This window comes from Babylonia areolata, chromosome 15, assembly GCF_041734735.1.
Source record: "Babylonia areolata isolate BAREFJ2019XMU chromosome 15, ASM4173473v1, whole genome shotgun sequence".
In the NCBI taxonomy this organism is placed as follows: domain Eukaryota; kingdom Metazoa; phylum Mollusca; class Gastropoda; order Neogastropoda; family Buccinidae; genus Babylonia; species Babylonia areolata.
The window spans coordinates 28364219-28387995 of NC_134890.1; the positions used below are offsets into that span (position 1 = coordinate 28364219).

Here is a 23777-nt window from a genome sequence, read left to right on the forward strand (position 1 = left end):
CCACGATCACAACACAGAGATCAAGACACAAGCAGTAGAAATGGCAGCTTCTTCGACCACTTCAAATCTCGAGAACACCCTTGGGAATCCGTCAACTAGTGGAGATAATACTCCACAGCTTCCACCTATGGCTATTGCTTGGGATCCTCAAAACTGCAAAGACTGGGACAGCGAAAAGCCAACTACTCAATGCATCACGCGCATCAAAAGGTTCGACCCTGTCTTTGTTTTGCGTCTTTAATGTCTGGCTCTCCCTTTAAAAAAAATATGTATCTGTAATACTTTTTAAAGAAAAGGTTAACAAGATTTTAACCCTGATTAAGGACAGGAGAAACGTGTGTAAACAGCTGGTGGTGACCAATATTCTCATACAATTAAGTTCGGATCAAAGCCATGATCAGAGGATTTGTGTAACATTGTGACACAGACAGACTTGACTTACATTTGGTTGAGGCCTTGTTACAGTAGTAGTAGTAGGTTAGGGACAAAAACAAGCTTTGAAGCTTAGAAACAGTCCCTTCTTTGATCTCATGACACATTCTGTTAACAGACTTTGGTTAAGGTTCGACGCTTCGTTTACATTTTTTTTATTCATCAAACTCTAAGATCTTAGAGTTTAGAATTTTGTAGAATTGACCAGTTGATTCTTGAAAGAGTTAGTTGATGGTGCTTGTTTTAAATGCAGTGGCAGTTGATTCCATACATATGTAACCCAGTTACTGAAGCAAACCTTTCTTGTGTTAGTATTTGAATGTTGTAGTACTTGTACAAAAAATTTTCCATCAGTATTTCTTGCGGAATTGTACTGAGGTGCAGAGGAGAACTGATCCCAAGATACATCAACATGACCATTTAAAAGCTTATATGTCTTGAGCAATGAGATCACCACATATCCTTCTACTCTTAAAGGAAAATGATTTTAGATAAGTGAATCGATCATTACAATATAAGACATGAGCCTACATTCATGTACAACTATAAGCTTTGTGGCTCTTCTCTTTACCCTCTCAATTGCAGTCGATGGTCGCTTCAGATGAGACACCATATATTGTTTCCATACTCCAAATGAGATCGCACCATGCACCAGAGCTTTATATAGTTTAACAAAAGTATCACGGTCAGGTTAATTAAAAGTTCTTTTAATTATTCCAATTATTTGATTTGCTTTATTTATGCAGTTATGAATATTTAGATCAAATGAAAGATTACTATCAAAAGTGACTCGCAGGTCGTTTTCATTGTCACATGATTTTACATTGTTTGTAGTGTTATACAAAGTTGGATTATATCGATAGCAAATAGGAAGTATTTTACACCCCAGAGGGTTGTTTTTATTTTTCCATGAAAATTATTACTTTATACATTTGGGTGTGCTTGTGCATCGAGCATTTCAGATTTCAATAAGCAGACATTCTTTTTGCTGTCATATTTGACACTTGTTCAGCCAGTATGGGGCATCGGAATGCTGGATATGGGGCAGGCTAGTATGGATGACTAAATAACTTATATGTGATTTGCAGAGATATCATGACAATCTACCATGAGCCACCTCCAGGAATGTGTATTGTACCAGACAAAGATGATATCACAAAGGTACGGACATGTATAGCTATTAGTAAAGCAGTAATGAACTGAATGAGCAAGTGAAGTGAATTCCTTGCAGTGTCCAGTGTTAGTATGTGGAGTTTTTAATTATGGATCTAGTGTGTCTGGTGTTTGTGTAGGTAAACGTGTTGAACACGTAATAGTTTGTGTCATGAATCTTTGTACGTGTTCATTAATAATTACTAAAGTATAAATCTTGATATTAAGGTAAACTGCAAACCAAGAACTATGGCACAGGTTTGGATTTGTAATGACACTGACCTGAGCCATGAACGTCCGTTGACAAGCTCAGTTATCGTTCCTCATTCCATGGTAGTTGCGTAGTTTCATACCAAATATGTTACATCTTTCCCCTCAAGAAAAATAAAGAACTTGAACAGGAATGTTGATGAATTCAGAACAGAATTAACGTAAAACAACAAGACAACGCAGATGATCCTTGTTGCAATGGCTCATGTCTTCTGTTTTAGTTTGTGGTTTAATTTTTTTTTTTTCTTTGTGGTGGCACTGACAGCAGTTTTTATTTCCTCTTGAGCAAGACGAGATTCCTGTTGCTTCTTTCCTTTGACAGTGTTTACAACTACTAATGACTCATCACGAACAGTGCAGAGTTGTTTCTGTGACAGTTCATACTGTTGGCCAGTTTCTGTTGCCTGGGCAAAAGTAAGAGCTTTCCCATTTTCAAGAAGCCTCCCTTGTAGTTTTTTGTCATGCACTCCATCGATGATACTGTCTACCATAATGTCATTATCTGTGTAGTCACAGTCCATCATGATCAGTTGTAGGTCTTTGATGAAGTTGTCAGAGGACTTGCCCTGATCCTGCTTTCTCTGTTTCAGTTTGTGTCACAGAACTCGTTTGTACCTTTGTAGGTCGAACATACATGTATTTCAAATTTCTCTAAAACTTTGTCAGGCTTTTCCTTTTCATCCCCTACCCACTGCAGAATGCGGTAAAGTTGTCTTCCTTGAGCACCAATCCAAGTGCTGAGCCATGCGGCTTTCTGCTTGTCTGTTAAGCCTTTTAAGGTTACCAGTGGTTCATCGAATATGAAACGGACATAGTCTTTGAAGCGGGTGAACTCTTGGAAAAGATCCATGGCATCCCAATCTGTACTAGGATGTTCAAAGTTCGTAGTGACGTAGTTTGCAGTTGACAGGTTTTCTTGGTGAGCAGGTATATTGAATTAACTTCTGACACCATGGAACAATACTGACCAGAACCATGAATGTCCGTTGACAAGCTGAGTTATTGTTCCTCATTCCGTGGTAGTTGCATACTTTCACTTACTTTAATTTCGCACTAAATATGTTTCAGGATTGTATAGTGTGGGCACTAAACATCTTGTTCCAGTAAACAAAATGAGGCTCCAAACAATGTATCTCTTGTCAATAAAACACAGTAGTCTTCACTATATTTTATACAGTATATTTATACTAAGGATGTGTGTATCTATTATGCAGTATGTCCTTTTCTTTTTCAGTTGCATGCACTGCTGACAGGCCCCTTTGACACTCCCTATGAGGGAGGGTTTTTTTATTTCCTCATCAAATGTCCTCCTGACTACCCAATCCGGGCCCCACGGGTAAGGCTGATGACCACAGGAAATGGCATGGTGCGATTCAATCCCAACCTGTACAAAAACGGCAAAGTCTGCCTTAGTATACTGGGGTAGGTGAAAATGTTTTTGTTTCCTTGTGGTTCATTGAATTCATAATGTTGATGTGTGGTGGATTTCAGGGTGAGTAGCAGAAAAGAGAATTTGGGGATGTGGTAATGATGTATCTGACTGAGCAAAAATTTGTATTTAATGACACATACTCTACCATCACCCGCTCCAACGTACTCCAAATGGGGTCTGGATTTTTACTCTATATGTCCATGCAAAAGCCACTTGGCAGGGATGCACAAAAGTTGTATCTGCAGATTGTGTATGCATGTAAGTGGACGAGTATGTCATTTTGTAAATGATGGTTTCTCTAAACAGTGTGTGTGTGTGTGTGCTTATTTTGTGTTGTCTGCTGTGAAGGTGTTATTTTGAAGCTAGCGTCTTTGGCTTCATTGTTGCTGGCTGTGTTACACTTTCAGCACATGGTCTGGTCCTGCCTGGAGCCCTGCACAGTCTCTTTCTTCTGTGCTCATCTCCATACAGTCCCTGATGAATGAGAAACCCTACCACAACGAACCAGGCTTTGAACAGGTACCACTTCTACCACTATTACTATTGCTGCTGCTGCTATTACCACCACTACTACAACTAATAGTTGAAGTGGAGTGATGGCCTAGAGGTCCACCTTGGAAGCGAGAGAATCTGAGCACACTCAGTTGCCAATATTTTCTCTCCCTCCACCAGACCTTGAGTGGTGGTCTGGACGCTAGTCATTTGGATGAGACGATAAACCAAGGTCCTGTGTGCTGCATGCATTTAGCGTGTGTAAAAGAACCCACAGCAACAAAAGGGTTGTCCCTGGCAAAATTCTGTAGAAAAATCCACTTCAATTGGAAAAACAAATAAAACTGCACGCAGGAAAAAATACAAGAAAGTGGGTAGCGCTCTCAGTGTAGCGATGCCCTCTCCCTGGGGAGAGCTGCTCAAATTTCACACAGAGAAACCTGTTATGACAAAAAAGAGAAATACAATACAATATGACTGCCACTACTACTGCTGCTGCTGCTGTTACTTGTGCTAGCACTACTACTATTACTACAATTATTGCTAATAATAATAATAGAAGGGACGATAATGATGATAACAGTTATAATGAAAATGATGATAATGATGATGATAATAATACTAGTAAATTTATAAAACACTTTAAAGCGTCTCAAAGCACTACACGTTAACATGTGAGTGTGACAGACTACACAAAAACGCACATGTAAATATTCATGGGAGAAGTATATGTGGATAATTTCAGCACAGAGTATGAAATAGAGTGCCGAGATTATGATGATAGTAGTAGAAACATCGTATATGTGTTCTTTCTGCCACGTACCCCTCTGCTTCCACAGGAATGACTGTTTCCGTGATTACTATGGACAGAATGTGGCTCAACCTTAGGACAAGCTAGCTTGTTTTTGTTTATGTGTGTGTGTGTGCTTACCTGTAGTTTTGGTGACTCTGTGACACTTAGCAGTGACACTCTACTCACTATCCTTACTGTACAGTAACACATTGTGTGCATATATAAACATATCTGTACAAAGTGCTTAGAACAGTGACATAAGAGCAACATGGAACTGTGCTTGAAATTATCTCCAGTAACTCTTCAGTTGTGACAACTGACACTAATTGTATGACATTCTTTGGATTACCTGTGGGGACTGTACTGGCAGACAGGAGACAGATCATCTCAGGTAGGCCGCAGCTTCATTTCACAACACTAACATGCATGTGCATGGACTAACTGCATGTTGGTGTGCTATATTAGAATTGTCATCATCGCATGTGACATATTTGGTGACATTTTGGTGACAGAGACACGACCTTTCACATCTAGACACACAGAATCTCGCTCACATGACAGAACAAAGCCTCATGACCATACCTGCCGAATTTCATGACTCTAGAGGTTTATTCTTGGTTGTGGTGAAGTGTGAACTATACATTCCCATTTTGAGGCTAAACTCACCAAAAGAATCCGAAATCTAGGGGAGTTTGGCCTCAGAGAATCTGAATACAAGAGGGTTAACCCTCTTGTATTCAGGGTTTAAAATATACTGAGGTGAGACAGTGATGAAGTTGACACTGTTATATATGCTACTGTCTTCCATTCTGACCCCAATTTATGCATTTCTTTTATTTCTTTTATCACAACAGATTTCTCTGTGTGAAATTCGGGCTGCTCTCCCCAGGGAGAGCGCGTCGCTATACTACAGCGCCACCCTTTTTTTCTTTTTTTTTGTATTTTTTCCTGCATGCAGTTTTATTTGTTTTTCTTATCGAAGTGGATTTTTCTACAGAATTTTGCCAGGAACAACCCTTTTGTTGCCGTGGGTTCTTTTACGTGCGCTAAGTGCATGCTGCCAATGGGACCTCGGTTTATCGTCTCATCCGAATGACTAGCGTCCAGACCACCACTCAAGGTCTAGTGGAGGGGGAGAAAATATCGACGGCTGAGCCGTGATTCGAACCAGTGCGCTCATATTCTCTCGCTTCTTAAGCAGACGCGTTACCTCTAGGCCATCACTCCACCTGATCAGGGAGAGGCTTTGTCATAGCACTCCAACAGGTATGGTCAAAACAGTCGTTTGCTGCTAAATACTAGAGAAATGTGACCTGAGAAGTTAAAGCATCCCCTTCATTGAGTGACCTTAAGGCAGTCTCTCTGATCGTTTTCTTTCGCCTGCTGGAAGTTGGCCTGTGAGTGTTAGAGAGTAAAAGTAGTTGTGGCGATGTGTAGGGGAATGTGGGTAATGAGGAGGGGAGTAATAATATTACTGAAACTGTGAAAGGTGATAGAAGATTTTTTTTTTAAACTGTTAAAGCCTTATAACTGTTCAAGACGAATATGCACCAACTGTTAGAGAAAAATTTTCCATGCTAAGGAAAATTTAAAAATAGATGTGATTTTCAGGCTTGCACGCATACACTCACACAAAGATGCAGGCTAAAAGTGGAATGTGGTATACAGCAGGGGGAGGGGTGCTGTCTGTGCAGCCTTAGTTTTTATGCTATGTTATCTGTCGACTTTGTAAATTAATAATTAACTATAAAGTGATTGGTGTTGTTGTTTTTCAGCTTTGACCCACATGCCTTACATGGTTATAACATGGTGAGCCAGAGGTATGGTCCAAAAATACTGTCAGATGTATGACATTTGTGGCTCTGAAAACAAATGAAACCTTCCCATGAACAAAAAAATCTCATAAGCATCTCACATTCACACAAACACCATACCAGGGAAGTGGAGACAGTTCAAATGCAAGAAGACAAGATCAACAGAGCAGACAAGCGAGCAGATGACACAGCATGTAAGTCTGATAATGTCGTTAGGGCCTTGACATTGACTGCAGCTGAAAGTGCAAACATGGCTGTAGCAGCAATAGTGTCAGCCAGTTAGTACTCAACTTCTTTTTTTTCATTCTGATGTACAACTTATAATGTGCTGTGCCTTTTATTTTATTAAATATCAGAACTTTTTTTTTTTTTTTTTTTTTTTTTTTTTTTTTTTTTTTTGCTGCCCCATCATCTGCTCCGTTTCAGTGGCATTACTCCTACGCCGCTCATTTAGATTCCCCCATACACGGCCACACCCAGGTTCGTCCATCGCAGTTCCAGCGTCGGCAGTCCACAGGGAACCATCAATGTTAGGTCGCCAGGAGGCCACACACCAGAGGAGACCCTGCACTGCTGCTGAGTCACTTCGGTGGTGTTCAGTGGTACCTGTTCTGTTTTAACGTACTTAGGACACCACCTACTAAGCCCCCTACTAACGACAATAATGGCTTAGTCGCGGAGCCAGACTGAGTGAGCGTCCCTCCCAGAGTGGAGACCGCCACCACGTCCCTCAAACAACAGCCCCCCATGAATCTGCCGAGACTGACGACATTGACACGACTCACCCCAAGCACGGAAGTGGAGGGGTATCGAAACTGAGGTCACCATGAGAGCAGGGCATGAAAAGCCACAGACTTTGAGACTATTTTGTTTATATTGATGACGATGAAGGAGGAGGATGACAATGTTGCTATGGAGGTCCATTTTGGTTTGGGACTGCATGACAAGGCTGTACTCTATGCTTCCTGTCATAATGATATCCCGGCGTTAACCAGGCCCGAGAGATACAAACACTTGCAGTGTAGGTCAGGTAATTAGAGCAACACACCCATAGACGCATCCTTGAAGTGGATGACACTCGACTGTGTGGTCCCAGTCTCCCCATTTAAGCCCACAGCACACTCAACTCGGTAGGAGCCGGCCACGGGCCGAAAAACCCACCTCCACTGGGATTCGAACCCGCATCCTCCCAGCTGTCAGTCCACGACGCTAACCACTTCACCACGGCGGCTGGCAAATATCAGAACTTTGTTTTGATTTGGAGGATGTACCTTTATAATCCGAAGCTCCTTTTAATCAGTAAAATATGGCAGTAACAACAGTTACTTTTTGTGTACCTGTATTTATACTGTGATGATGTCTTTGTATTGTTCATGGTGTGTTTCTTAACATGTTAACTTTCATCTGCAGGAGAGGAATGCAGGAGACGCCAGTCGTTACAATGAAATTATACGACATGAAACGTTACGAGTTGCTGTCTGTGATATGCTGGAAAAGAAGTGCCAATGTCCTGATGCTTTACAGTGAGTCACACTTTCGGATGGAGTGATTGTGGGATTTTCTTTTTTTTAATTCTAATAATGATGATAGTAGTTTATTTATATTGTGCTTTCTAACATCTGATTATAGCATTTTTATAAGATTATAGTGTATTTGATTGTTGGGTTTAAGAAAATAATAGTCGTAGTATGTTTATTTATTCCAACATCTCAGAGTGCTTTACGATATAACAAACATGACCGACACAAAACATGCAAGAAAAACCTACACAAGCACATACAGTCCACACACACAGGCACTTGCGCACACACATACATACATGCATGCATTACAAGTCCATTGCTTCTATTAGTACCTACACTATAGAATACACTTCCAGACCACTGCGCATTAATTTGGGACAATATATCATCTGTCACGTCTGTTTCCTGCAAACATGCAATGTCTAACTTTTGTTTTCTGAGGGAGTTGAATACTACTTTCCTTTTTTGGTTATTTCTAAGCCCTCGAACATTTAGAGTGCCAGTGCATAAATCATTATTCATATTTGAAAAGGTGGTATCAATTTTTCAACTTTCTGATGCGGAAATTATAATCGTCAATCGTTAATCAAACGTCCGTTAATCAAAGCCAAAGGTCGCGAGGGAGTGGTCAGGCTGGTTGGGAGAGAACACGTGTCAAGTGTTACCCCCCTCCTCCAACATGCTTACCACCTCTGCCTCTCCGTTGTGTTCTGGCTGCGTCAGGACAGTGGGGCCTTTGTTATCTGGAAGACTTTGACTTGTGGTATTGGGAGACTCACTCCTTTCCCTCTTTTTTCCAGCGCTGCTCGCTGTGCCATGAGCAGGCTTCGCATGGCTGGTTTCCTTAGTTTTCTTTGCGGCATGGTGCACGCTGGCGGCTGCACACGGTGTGTTGGTGTGGTGCCACTCTGAGCACTGGGCACCCAGCGAAAATCCGACCCCCAACAGAGAAAGGAAAGACAGGATCGACTTAGAGGCAGAAAAAAATCGAACGAATCAAGGGTGCCGAGTCGAATTGAGTACACAGAATGTAAGAATACAATAAACACAAGCCGCATGCAACAAAATAAGGCCAAAAGGATATGCTGAATAGCCGAAAAAAGCGTAAGACGAGACAGCGTAAACCTGACAAGATGGCGTGGAGAGCCTTGGCCAAAGGAATGATTAAGCGCTTATAGTTTTTAGAGGCGTTTGATTGGCTGAGAGCGGGTGGGCCCGTCTTTTCACTGTTAGCCGCGCGAAATTTGGCCAAGCAGAGCAAACCAATAGGCCTAGTTTGCATCAGTTTGACATGGTAAGTATATTTAACACCAAACATGGAGTATAATACAAACTCCTCCTTTTTGCTCCTTATGGTAGAGAGCCGCGGTGAACACACCAAGTTTTAAGACTGGTCGCAGAGGTGTGTTCGGTACAGAGATGAACACAAACCTGCAGCCAGTCTCGAAACGTGTCAGCCGTCCATCGGGGTTCCTTGCTAGCTCATTTCGAAGTGAGGATCTGATCTCCACTCCTAGCTTCTGCAGTGCAGCTTCAATGTCTTTGTTGTCCACACTGAGAGGTTCATTGTTTATCCACAGTTTGGTGGTTGGTTTCTCATCAGTCTGGTCTCTGAACAAGAACCCCTCCAACAAGAGCTTGTCTCTGGTTTCATTAGTTTTCGGATAAATCCGCCACAGATGAGCACCACGGATTGTCTCACGCCCACAAACCGCTTCAGCAGCTACACATATATCATAGACTGTAGGCAGCGACTCATAGTCTGGCAGTGCGTGCGCTGTAACATATACTGAGGCTACTGGCGGGGCCGGCATTGCTGCTGCCATGATAGCTCAAGCACTGAAAAACTTCTTTCCTATGAAATTTCTTTTGCGTTCTCCACACAGAAGATGTTATTTAGATAAACACAATACACACCACAACACCCCACTCACAGACTTTGCTGGTGAACATTGAACTGATGTCTTAGGTATATTACTTTCATAGTATTTTAGCAAAAATGTACAGAGCACTGACGATCATGGTCTGCCGACATCGGAGGCCTGGCCGGAAGTTTCCGCAGTAATTCAAGTTACGGCAGCGAGTTTTTCTTTTCCCTCAAACATCTTGGTCCCTCCTTGATATCCTCTTCAAGGGCTTCAGCTCCTGTTCTTTCGCCATTCTTTGCACAGAAGACTTGCTCACTTGTAAATCACTTTCAACTTATTAAGAGATTTGTGGGTGCCTGGGTTCTCCTCCTGGGATTGAATCAGTTCCTCAACACGGCCCTTGTTCTCCTCTGAACATGCAGTCTTGGGTCTCCCACTGCCAATTTTACGTGCTACTGACTCTGTAGTGCGTATTTTAGCGAAAAGTCTGTTTACAGTGACATGATTCCATCCCTTGCCTGGAAATTCCTTTGTGATCCTTCTTCCACCCTAGCCTTTCTCCTTGATACAGCCTTCAATGGTAACCTTATCACTTTCACTCAAAGGCATGGTTGATCCTTCCAAACTGCAACTTTGGACAGAACTGATTTTTGGATACAGACAACAATAAGAAACATTTTTTTTTTTTAATCAATAGACTTGACACCTTGACAGCCTATTTTTAGACTGACACTGATTGACAGATGCCAACACCTGGCAGCTGGCATGAACATGATGAAGGTCACATTGAACAGCTCTGATACTGCTGTTTTGAATTTGACAATGCTCGAGTAATTTGCGTCCGAACTTTTAGATATTTTGCAGATTTGTTGATGATACCCTAAGGTTACTGTGTGAAAATTTTCAGTGAATTCTGTTTCTCTATCACTGAAAAAAATACTTGTCAAAAAGCAGTTCACTTTTTGGGGGACACCCGATATATATGATATGACTGTTGTGTTTCAGTGAAGTCATGCGTGGGTCGTTCCCCACCTACTACAAGTACTACATCAACATCTGCAACAAACACGAAAAACTCAACTGCCAGACCATGATGGTGAGTTCAGTCCTTGTCTCATGGGGGTTTCTGTTTCCTCACCTTTCACCATGGAGCCTTTTGTCTGTCTACCCCACACCCTACTCCCCATAACCCCCACCCTCCTGTTTAAGCAGCTTTAATTTCATTTGTTTTATTGTTGTTGTTGGGTTGTTGTTGTTTTTTTTTATACTTTTTTACCATCTTCGGCAGTTATATTTCCGTAAAAGGAAAGGTATACACATTTATACAAGGCGGCTTAGATAAGTGCAAAGCAGACAACATAAGAAACATAACAGCAAGTGCTGGATGTTGAAGGAAAGTAGCAACAAAAAGAATATTAATATCATAATAAGAAGATGAAGAAGAAAGAGAAACCACACATTCTCCATCACCAAACACTGAAAATATAGGGGTGGGGGTGAGTGGTGGGGGTGGAAGCAAACATGATGCTGATGAATTATTTGCCAGAACAAACAAGTCATTCAGTATCAGATGGGCAGGCATTAGGTTTATTTTGGTTTTGACCAGTTGGTCATAAATAGAAGAATTTAGAAGAAAGCTGATCATTATGATGAATTATTCCATATTCTTACATGAAGTCAAGAGGATGGGGGTATTATGGGGACCTATCGGTTTATGCCAGTTTGTCACTGAATACTGTAGATGACTGAGCCTGGATCAGTTGCTGCCTTTTGTGACATGAACTCAAGAACGGAGCGAAGAAGATCATCATCATTTGAAAATTGAAACAGCTTTTCTTTCATGGTATTTAGTTGCATCATGCTATGTTCGTCAATTTTAAGTCTTTCCACTAATGGTGGTATCATTTATCCTTTGTATGTGTGTGTTATGTTCTTTTTATCCGGTCAGTATCCACAGTATTAAATGACTATTTAATTACACATGCTCTACCATGACCCACTGATGCAGACTCCGGAAGGGGTCTGATTCCCTGTCCTGTGCAAACTATCACCCCGCTGAATGGGGGGAAAATGAAATGAATTGTTACCTCCCCCTAGTATATTACATGCACCCACCGATTCCTTTTCACAGCCTCTCATCCAAACCTCATCCCCACCCAGATGCAAACGCATGCACCATGTAAACATGCTTATACACACACATGCACACACGCGCACGCGCGCACACACACACGCACACAACCACACACACACACATTTAGGAAAGGACCCAGTTTTCTTAACATGCTACCAGAAACATGCTGGTCATGCATGACAAACTTTTACATATTTCTGTAATGTGTGTTATACTGTCATGACTAGATTAGCTGTAATGGCTATTGTGTAACTTTTCTTCTTTCCTCTTACACCCTCTCCACAAGCCCCTCCCCTGCTATGACACGTGTGAGTGCTTTTTCGAGTTGCAGTTTACTTTTTGGTAGAATGATTGTTACTTTAATTCCTTTTCAAAGAAACAAAGTTTTTTAACTCTCTTGTATGACAAGCACAATTTTGTAGGCAAAATTCAGTACACTGTGGGGTTTTTTTTTAATTTTTTCTCAGACAAATAAGTGATTGGTTTGTTGTGTCAATCTTCTGGGTCTACTGGAACCCTCAGTTTATCATTTCAATGTTCTCTGTATGTGTCATTCTTATAGAATAGCTCGTATGTCTTCAGTGCAGATGTAAATGTTATTTCATGAAACGATGAAGCAAATGGTGATGTCTGTAATGTGATGTCATGTGATGATGAATTATCTGTTGATCATTTATCGCAGTTTTTGTTCAGAAAAGGTCTGATCCAGGATCAGCAGAACAGTTGGACTGATTGGTGTTGGTGGAGAAATTGAAACGAAAGTTCAAAATCAATAAGTGAAAAGTGAAAGCTGTTGTTTATTAATTACTTACATCAGCATATGTCTGTCATGTATATATGTACAGTAATAATTCCAGGCAAACAGTTCGTCACTTCATATGAGACTGGTTTAACCAACTCATTTACTCTATCCCCTTAAAATGACAAGTACTATTGACTGCTGGCCTGCACTGTGCTTGTTGTTTCTAATCACGCTGATTTGTTTGATGCTTCGTTGTAGGAAATATATTGTAGCTTTTTTTTCTTTGCCTTTTTTTTCCCCTGCCTTTCTTCTGTTCCTTCTTTTTCTTCTTTCTTTCTTTAACGAGTCAGTTTTCTTTTTAATGCTTTATTTTAATGAATTTGGTTATTTATTTCATTAGTCTGGTCTTTCGTTGTTCTTGTTGTTGTTTCATTTTTGGCTTAGTTTTTTGCCACTTCTGAATCAGGGATGTATGCAACGTCTGATTTGACAGGATCCATTCGGGGAACGGCGAGGAGTGTTTGATTACAAGTCCATCTTGCAGAGGCTGGAGGCATTGCGCGAATCACTCATCAAAGAAGGCTCCGAATCGTCAGACGTGGAAGAACTGACCGATTCTGATCAAGAGGTCATTGGGAACAAGAGTTGACCTTGACCTCCACTGCTGCTGCTGTGTGTGATGATTGGGTGATGAGCGTCAGCGTGATTGCTGTGCCCACTGGCAGGGATATGAGAGGATGTGTGCTCCTTTTTTTTCTTTTTTTTTTTTAACTTGGTCTTTCAGGCATGGGTGAACTGGTAGTTAGGAGTGTGAAAGATAGTTTGAGTGCTAGCAACTGATAGGAGTGACCCAAGAGAAGATAGGTTAAGAGCTAACAGCTGTTTGGGGACTGCTCAGCGTTAGTTGGTCAGTTAATTGCTTTTACATCACAGTCTTTCGTTTTTTCTCTTTTTAATATCAGACCACGCTCATTCATTTAATAAATTTAAACAAAACTGTTGAATGAGAAATGTTTTTGCTAAAACCAAAATGTTGAGGTGCTGGTGTATGTATAACTATAATGTGTCTCTACACTTCATCAGTCATTTAAGAAAGACAAAGGGGACAAGATAAGTTGGATCAAGAAAAGAGTAAAATATGTTCATTTTTCAACACCTTTGTTTACAGTTTTTATGTCATGTGTGAAGTCTCACAGACTTTGATAGAAATTTAGCAAATTTTCTGCACTGTATTATTGATGGCCAAGGTTTTTCCTTTTTCTTTTTTTCTTTTTTTTTTTCTTTATAATTCTTTTTCTTTTGAGTGTTTGGGGGACCACTGACATGTGTTTCAAATTAGGAAAATCACTGCTGGATTCTTGTGTTAGTAGAGCTTTTTCTGTCTGTATCATGTGAATAACATTTTTGTTTGTTTGTTTTTGTTTTGTTTTACCTCTTAAGATTTTCCCTGCCTTTTTGTCGGTCTGTTCGTTTCAAGTTCTAATCTGAAGCTGTGTGTGCTTCTGTGTCAGTTTTTTTCCTTTTTTCTTTTTTCTTTGTGTTTTTGACTCACTTGTGTAAACAAAGTGAGTCTATGTTTTAACTCACTCGGGACAACAAGTTTTCTCCCTTGCTTTTCCCCACAGACGGCCCATTTGTAGGGGTTTGGAAAAAAATTACAATAAATACAAAATACTGTGTAAGAAAATGAAACTTTCAGAACTGGTTTATTACGTATTGAGCTATTACATATAAAAAAAAATCAAATTTCTCATCTTATTTTTAAAGTTTTGCCATATGTAGAAAATACTGCCAATTTTTCACCCCAAATCACCATACCCATGCTCGCTTTCTGCATTAATTTCGCTTTCTTCTTCGTCATCATCCACCTCTTCAATGTCCGACCCTTCAGTTTGTAGCATTTCAAGTACTTCGGCAACCCTAAAACATTGCCGTCACTGCCTTGTTCGCTTCACAACATTCTGAGAAGAGGCCGCTTTGCAAACAGGCTGGCACGCGAGCAGACGACCGGTCAGTGACTTTGTCAGCGTGTGTGCGAGACAGGCCACACATCCAAGACTAACCAATCATACTATTCGATTGTGGAGTGACCCAGAATAGCGCACTCTGCTTGGCTAATCACAAAATCACGTGTGATGGAATTTTACTTTTGGAGAATGCTATTCCATTCCTTTGTCCGAAACTGAATACGTTTTGTGTAGGAATGCGTGAGCATTCCTTCGTCCGGAAAGAGTTAACCCAGTGTTCAGTTCTGTGTCTACCATGTGTTGTGTTGTGCTTGAACTGAAGTGATGGCAACGTCTGCTTTACTGCTGAAATACAAGATCAAGATAAAATAAAACAAAACAAAAAAACATGATTTAAACGGTGTTATTACATCCACTACAATCACATCTATTTGTCGCACGAAGAAGAAAACATCAATATTGTTTTAAGTATTAAATTTAGTCAAATGATGTCAGATGCGCCGCAGCAGTGAGGATTAGTCTGCTTGCTTTGGAACTGAACATGCATCGTTCGATCCTGCTTTTTATTTTTATTTTTAAAAATCAAATTAGCTCTTCCAAGCTTATTTTATATATCATATTTAAAACAGAACACTTTTCAACGATTTTTTAAATCTCTTTTTTTTTCTCATGATTCCTTGGCTGGGTAAAGCGTGAAGCACAAGTGAGTCTTGAAGGTTTTGCCTCTCGTTCTATTATTCTTTTCTTTTTTTTTTCTTTTTTTTTAAACATTGAAAAAAGGTTTGGTAAAGTCATGGATGTAGAGAGTAAAACTGTAAAAAGGGTTCTGTAAATTTTAACATTATTTTTTAAAGAAAAAAATTGTATATGTTGCATGTGTAGGGAAAGAATGTGGCAGATATTAAAGAACTATGAAGAAAAGCAAAGGGGGCAAGGGATGGAATGGAAGACATTGATATCAACTTGTGACTGAAATACAAACTTTATTTACACATACTTAACCGTGACCCACTAGTGCAGACTCCGGCAGGGGTCTGACATTCCTGTCCTCTGCAAACTACTATCCGCCTATGCAGAGAAAATGAAAGTAGCTACGGCCGATAACCTCCCAGAAGTAGGTAACCTCCCCTGTGGCCCCATGGCTAGCGCCCTCTTTTTCCGGCAGCCATCTTGACACCTGTTCCTGTGCACTGCATACAGCTAAATTTTTTTTTCATATTTTCTGTCTGTCTATCAATTCTTTGGCATCTTTGTTGTTTGTCTAATTATGTCTTCAACCAGGTCGCATAATTATGTGGCTCGTTTGGGCGATTGTGCTATACAATCTTTAGACATGAACGTGTGACTGAAATACAAACTTTAGATATAAACATGTGAGTGAAATACAAACTTTAGGTATGAACATGTGTCTGAAATACAAACTTTAGATGTAAACATGTGACTGAAGTACAAAAATTAATATGTTTTGATTCAACATTTTTAGGGGAAAGAGAAAATGAAGTACAGAAAAAAGAACGTAATGAAAACTTCATTGATTAAACTAAAATGAGCAAAAATTTGTAGGATTGTCTGTAACATGCAAACCAAAAGTTAATGTACAAAACAAGAGAAGGTATTGAAAAATTCAGTCATGAAATTAGAATCAAAAGAATTTTAAACATTGTCTAAAACATTAAAATCAAATTATCAGATTTATTAGAAATTAGACTATGGAAAAAAAAAACATTGAATTCAGACAAAGCTTGTGATATTGATCGTATATGAGTGCTTTGTTCCTGCTTTTTTTTCTTTCTTTCTTTCTTTTTTTTCTTTTTGTTTTTTTAATACATAGCTATTTCCAAATACATTATTCATGGACATTTTTATTATGCTGTCATCATAGCATGGAAAGTTTTTTCAATTTTCATGCGAAAGTTTTTTGTCTTTTTTTCTTTGAAAAGAAAGTATTGAGATCCATTGAAAGTTTTTACTTTCCTTTTTGCATTTAACCTCTTCACTGCCCAGAGTATTTAGTAATGTACAGTTCAGTGTGTACTATTTACTTTGTTGACTCGCTTGTGTAAACAAGGTGAGTCTATGTTTTAACGTGGTGTTCGGTTGTCTGTGTGTGTGTGTGGCTGTGTGTGTCCGTGGTAAACTTTAACATTGCCATTTTGTCTGGAAATACTTTGCCTGCCAATGCCAAATTTGGATTAAGCATAGTACCAAAAAAAAATCTTCACAGTCATACCAATGACAGGTTGTAAGTCTCCCAAATTAAGCCATATTTCCAAATCATTAACGGTTTATTTGGCTGAGATTGGTTCCGAAATCCGAAAATTTATAAAACCAGCTTCCCACTCAATTAGGCCTACTGGAAAGTAGGTTGTGTTAAAAGACGAAGACCTTGTTTTTCTTGTTCACAATGAAGAGGAAAGAAATACAAATTCTGGACAGAGCACATGCAGTGATATGAACTACACCATCAGCTTGTTTACTGCATAGAAATATTCTAAAGTGGACACTAAATTAACTGGAATGAACATAAAAGAAAACTGTTTCTTTCAGCCCGCTGCAGACTGCTTCGTCAGTGCAGATCTAGAGATCTTCAATGTGTTGCGGTGGGCTTGAAAAGATGGCAAAGTCTCCTTTACTGCTGAAATAAAAGAATACTGGATATATAATAAGATACCAAAAAAAACATGATTTAAACTGTATTATTACATCCACTACAATCGCATCTGTTTGTCGCACGAAGAAGAAAACGTCAACATTGCTTTAAGTATTAAATTTAGTCGAATGACGTCAGATGCACCACAATAGTGTGGATTAGTCTGCTTGCTTCGGAACTGAACATGCATGGTTCGATCCTACTCGCTTACCTTTTTTTTTTCTTTTCTTTTTTCTTTTTGAATTAATTTTTTTCTTCCAAGCTCATTTTATATTTCATATTTAATACAGAGCACTTTTCAACGATTTTTTAAAATCTCTTTTCTTTTTCTCCTCTTGATTCCTTTACTGGATAAAGTGTGAAGCACAAGTGAGTCTTGAAGGCTTTGCCTCTTGTTATTGCTTTCTTCTTAATCTGAAAAGTAATTGCCATCAAAGTGCACAGAATATTTTATGCAGACCTCATTTAATAAGTCAGATTTACCATAGCAAGCACCAGCAACCATGAATAATTTTATATCAAATCAGAAACATAAGCGGTTTTTAAATATTTGAATGCACAATACTAATCATGCGGATCATGCGACCATATAAGTTGGAGTGATTCAGCAGGAACTCGAGATTACAGCACCAATTAAACAGTTTGCTGCCAGTCCCACTTCAGTTATTGCCACCTTTGTGCATCTCTTCTTACCTCATTAACCCCATTCACCCCTCTGTCTTCCAGTGGTCATATTGGTCACTGGTTAAAATTACAGCATATCTTCTTTCCTCATTAACCCCATTCACCCCTCCTTTGTCTTCCAGTGGTCATATTGGTCACTGGTTAAAATTCAGCACTGATACACTGGTCTGGAAATCATATCTCTGTCTCTTTGGGTCAGGTCTGAAGTCAGAGTTGCAGACATCGTTATTGACACGTTTTGATACAGGGTAATCATTTTCCTGTTTGTCATAGTGATCCCAGTTACAGTGAATGCAATTCATTGTTGTCATCATCATTCATTGCATCTTTAATGGTTTTACCCAAAGAAACACACTTCACCTTGCTGATATGTTTTGTTGTTGCTTTTTGTTTTGTGGTTTAATCCACAAAATTTGACAGCCATCTACCAGTGCACTTGCTTAAGGCCAGAATGTAGAATGGGAGATAATTTGGGGGGCGGGGGATTAATGGTCTGGAAAGGTAGAGCATCATTCAGTGCAAACATTCCTAGCTGTTATCAAAAAGATACTCTTGGAGGATCATTTAGTACAAAACCTCATAGCAGTTATTCAAAAAAACAAACAAAAATTACACACAAAAACTATTAGTGTTGGGGGATGTTTCCCAGCTGTTATATACTGTTTACTGATGGGGAATCATTCAGTACAAAAATTCTCAGCAGTTATATTTTGTTACCGTTTGATTCAAGATGAAATTGTTGATGCTATGAACCGAAGAAATTTTCAGGGTGTTTGTGCATGGACATGTTTGGTTGACTGCAAGAAAGGGGTCAGAACACATTGAATCAGGTGTGTGTGTGTGTGTGTGTGTGTGTTTCGATTCATAAAAGCCCAAAAAGCATACCACGGTAATGTATTTGTTTCAGTTTGTTAGATCCCAAAATGTTTATCATAATAATGTTTTGCTGTTCATAGAATTGCGGTTATTTTGTATTGCATTAATTTGCTGCATATGACTTAACATGTAGTTTATATTGTGCTATGTTGAATTGGCCTATGACTTGACATGTAGTTATAACTGTGTTACATTGGATTGGATTGGATTGAATTGACTTAATTTGATTTGGATGTACCATGTACAGATCTTTAATGCCACCTCATGCTTTGTTGCATTGTTTTGTATTGAACAGCATCATCATACAATTAGCTTATTGAAATGGAATGCTTATTGACTTAATTTTTGTTTGTGTGCAAGCCTTAGTACAGTATTACCATTTTTTCTCTGTGTATGTGTGTGTGTGTGTGTGTGTGTGTGTGATGGCTTGTGTACATGGAGGTGAGAAAGCGTAATTGTGAAAGATGAAATTGTCTAGAATTATTTCATATGTAACTCATACTTCAGGATGATGATTTTCTGGTTTTTATCAGGTTTCAAAATTGGGTGCTTGGTTGAGGGAAAATTCATGGTCCTTTAATTTGTTTCAGTTTCCTGAGAGAGAAAACATAAAACTGCCTATATCTGGCCTTTCAATCAACAGGAAGTTGATCAGATGCTTGAAAACTGTTGTAAATGATAAGCAAATACAGAATTCGGACAATTCAAAATCACTGAATGACTTTCCGGTTTCAGAAACCAATGATTCTGAACCCACATAGAAATAACATAGGGAGGGGGTGTGAGGGGGAACTTCAGTGGAAGGAGGTGGGTTTCAAAGCCAGACTTGGAAGAAGCTGAGTGTAGAGATGTGGCGAAGCTAATAAGGGAGTTCCTTGCAAGTGTGAAATCGAGACAAATAAGCAACATAAACTATGTCTACAGTGGATTACTTTTGTTCGTATGATGTTTCCTTTTTCTTTCTTGATTATTTATATGTATATAGGTATGATTGTGGTAACATATGGCCGATACATTATTCACATGTATACCAATATTTATAAACAGATATTGTACATTAACAAACAAATCAAATGCATAAGACTGCAGTACACATCGTGCTGCAGAATAGTTCTGTTTAGGTGGACAGGAGATGAAGGGCTTGGGGAAGAAAAGGGAATAGGTTGTTTCTGTTTTGGGTTTGTTTGTTTTTCTGCGTGCTTAGTTTGGAAGAATTCACTGTAACTTGCTGCCAGAGTGGCAGCAGAAATTTCCTTTCCAGATCAGTGTCAGTACATGAGAAAGGAATACGCAAATAATGGGATGTTTGAAATCTGATTAAATATTCACAATCAAGGTTGTGAGAGCTAGATACGGTGAATAAGATGGTGGTAGAGTTATTTAAAAACTGATTTGGTGTCATATACTGTACCATGTCAAACTGATGCAAACTAGGCCTATTGGTTTGCTCTGCTTGGCCAAATTTCGCGCGGGGTGGTAGAATTGTGACATATTGTTTTAAAGCAGTCTCATGCTTTATTTCAAATCGGAAACCGGTGTAGAAACTGCGGGAAGAGAACAGCACTGTTGCACATTCTCTGCTTTAAAATTTATCTACATCATCATTCTTCTACTGATATATATTCTTTTTGACTGATTTTTTAATCGCTTTGGGTCATGCGTTGTGGCTCCCATGTTATGCTTTGTTTATTTGTGTGGGTGATTTGGCTTTTTTCTGGTTGTGTAGTTTCATTGATGATATAGCTGTTGTTGGTAGTGGTGTGTATTGCTGTTGTTGCTCATTTTGAATGTAATCCAGTGAATTATTGTTAATAATTTCCTTTGATGGGTGTGTTCAGCTTTTATTCCTGTTTATGTTATACCTAACCATGGATAAAAGAAGGAATTCTCATCAACTTCATCACGTTTTGGTGGTTTTATGATTGTTATCAGCAACTTACTTTTTCAAAGGGCTGGTTAAGGGGGGTTGTTGTTTTTTTCTTCTTGTGGGGGGTGGGTTTTTTTTTTGGTTGTTGGGTTGTTGGTTTGTTTTTTGTTGGTTTATTTTTTGTTTTGTTTTGTTTTTTCTTTGTTCATTTGGTAGGTTTGATTTGGTTTTTAATTATTGTAATCATGATGTACATTCATGACAAACAACCAAATGTTCCAATGTTGAAGAACATTAGTATCAATGCATACCTATGCATTTTCACATCACAACCAACTCATACACAAATGATATGATGGACTGTGAGTTTTCTGTTTTTTGTGACTGGTATTGGTGTCAGTATGCAGAATGGAATAGGGAGCATGACCGTGAGTAGCAATAATAAAAATCAGTTGAAAAGATAGTCCCTGTATTGTTCTGTGCTTCTGTTGAAACTGATGTCGCATGCTGTAACCATTAAATATTTTTCAAGTTGTTTCTTCTTCTTCTCCTTCTTTTTCTTCTCCATCTTCTTCTTCTCTGTCTTATTCTTCACACACATACACACACACTTATATCACATTTCAGAAGACTATAAATGGAACCGCTACTATTGCTAAGACAGTAAAAGTTACCACTGCACATTCTCTGTCTCTCTCTCACTCTCTTGACTGCCTTATATTGAATAAAAAATTTTTGTTTGTTTGTCTCTTTCTCTCTTCTCCTTTGCCAACTGCAATGTTCTGAAATGCAAAAAGGGGCATTCAGTCTTAAAGAAATGGCAACCAAAGGCATTCAACGACGCCACCTCTTCCAGCTGTATCAATCACCCATTCTCAGTGTAACTGATAATGGACTGGGTTAACAACACTTTCTTCTTTCTTTTTTTTCTTGCTGCCCCATCATCTGCACCGTTTCAGTGGCATTACTCCCACACTGCTCATTTAGATTCCCCCATACACGGCCACACCGGGGTTCGTCCACCACAGTTCCAGTGTCAGCAGTCCACAGGGAACCATCGATGTTAGGTCATCAGGAGGCCACACACCAGAGGAGACCCTGCACTGCTGCTGAGTCACTTCAGTGGTGTTCAGTGGTGCCTGTTCTGATTTAACATACTTAGGACACCACCTACTAAGCCCCCTACTAACAACAATAATGGCTTAGTCGCGGAGCCAGACTGAGTGAGCGTCCCTCCCAGAGTAGAGACCGCCACCACATCCCCCAAACAACAACCCCCATGAATCTGCTGACACTGTAGACATAGACAGGGCTCACCCCAAGCACGGAAGTTGAGGGGTATTGAAACTGAGGTCACCATGAGAGCAGGACATGAAAGGCCACAGACTTTGAGACTGTTTTGTTTTTATATTGATGATGATGGAGGAGGAGGAGGATGACGATATTGCTATGGAGGTCCATTTTGATTTGGGACTGCGTGACAAGGCCATACTCTACACTTCCTGTCATAATGATATTCCGGCGTTAACCAGGCCCGAGAGATACAGACACTTGGAGTGCTGGTCGGGTAATCAGAGCAACACACCCAAAGACGCATCCGTGAAGTGGATGACACTGGACTGTGTGGTCCCAGTCTCCCCATTTAAGCCCATAGCACACTCAACTCTGGGTTGGAGCCAGCTACAGGCCGAAAAACCCACCTCCACTGGGATTCGAACCCACGTCCTCCCAGCCGTGACAGCCGTTAACAACACTTTCTCAGCCTCCTGAAGCTTGAAAGAATCCAAAATATAGCAATGAGGTTGATCCTGGGAACAGCGAGGGACACTCCTACCGAGACCATGCGATACCTGCTTGACCTTCCTTCAATTCAGGACAGAGTCAGAACCTATTGTGGTATGTTTCAGAGCACTTGAAAACCCTCAAAACCCACTGCATGATGCTGCGAAATAACTAAAAGGCAGCCGTGTAGAACGAGAAAGATCATGGATGGGACAAGCAGAAGACACCATTCGGCTTGTACGCCAGCTACAAGACCTGAAAGAAACAAAAGAATGGGAAGAACACCCAGAACGCCTCAAGCACCTCTTCAACACAATTATTTCACACACTCTGGGAAAGAATCGTCGGGAATGGCAAAGCAATGATGTTTACGTCACAAATGCATGCATGTGCTCTTGGATTTCGTGGGCCTTGTGTGTGTATGATAATAATAAAATGAAGAAGTTTATTTATGTAGTGCCTAATCAAATTGTTTTGCGGATCGAAGCACTTTTTGTATAATTATACATGCGCATCAGTGTCTGTATATATCACCAGTGTGTGTGTGTGTGTGTGTGTGTGTGTGTGCGCATGCATGGTCTTGCTAGCCGAGTGATGTGATGGACTGACCTCGCATAATAAGGTGTCTGTGTGTGTGTGTGTGGTGTCTGTGTGTGTGTGTGTGTGTGTGTGTGTGCCTGGCATACGCTCCAAAGGACTGATCAGCGCAATGGGTTTATGTGGAGATCAGGCATCTTTTTTTTTCTTTTCTTTTTTTCCCCCAGCAGATGTGGTGTAGCGTTTATGGAGCAGTCCGCACGCTTTGACACCTGGAAACCGTGAAACTGACTCGTAGAAAGAGACCGGCAGAGACACTGAGAGAGAGAAAGTTTGATTCACTGAAGCTGAGAAGGGTGGTTACGTCATTTCGACTTATGACATCATCGCACGAATCCGGCTTGACGTTACGTACTAAGCATCACTGAGAAGATCCGTGAGGATCAGTTATTTTTCTGCACGCGCTTGTCGACTTTGATTCCAGTTTGCGACCGAACACGTTGTGACTATCCTTCACAGAAATCATGGGTTACAACTGTACACTGTCCGGCACCCACGACGGAGGGGAAGGTAATGTTCCTTCCTGGAAATCATCATGGTTGCTGTACACCCACTGCTGACGTTCAGCGATGAGTATAGTTCCTTTACAAATACCATGGGTGACTGTGCACCCACGACTGGCGGCGGCGCGCAATGTTTTACTCAGGCGACGTACAGTATGAAAAAAGTTAAGTAGTCCATACTTGTGTCCATATCCGTCTC

At 40.0% G+C, this 23777-nt stretch overlaps 1 protein-coding gene across 2 annotated transcripts; it reads left to right on the forward strand.

Moving 5' to 3' along the window:
- The first annotated feature begins 9 nt into the window (after positions 1-9).
- Positions 10-21159, forward strand: LOC143290526 (ubiquitin-conjugating enzyme E2 Z-like). Of its 2 annotated transcripts, XM_076600040.1 has the most exons (8): positions 10-210; positions 1521-1593; positions 3089-3276; positions 3694-3805; positions 4942-4962; positions 7796-7908; positions 10782-10872; positions 13146-21159. In XM_076600040.1, exons 1-8 carry the CDS (start codon positions 41-43, stop codon positions 13299-13301), a joined length of 924 nt encoding a protein of 307 aa, XP_076456155.1. In that variant the 5' UTR covers positions 10-40; the 3' UTR covers positions 13302-21159. The 2 variants fall into 2 exon arrangements, with proteins under 2 accessions (XP_076456155.1, XP_076456156.1); XM_076600041.1 differs by lacking the exon at positions 4942-4962.
- The last annotated feature ends 2618 nt before the right edge of the window (positions 21160-23777 follow it).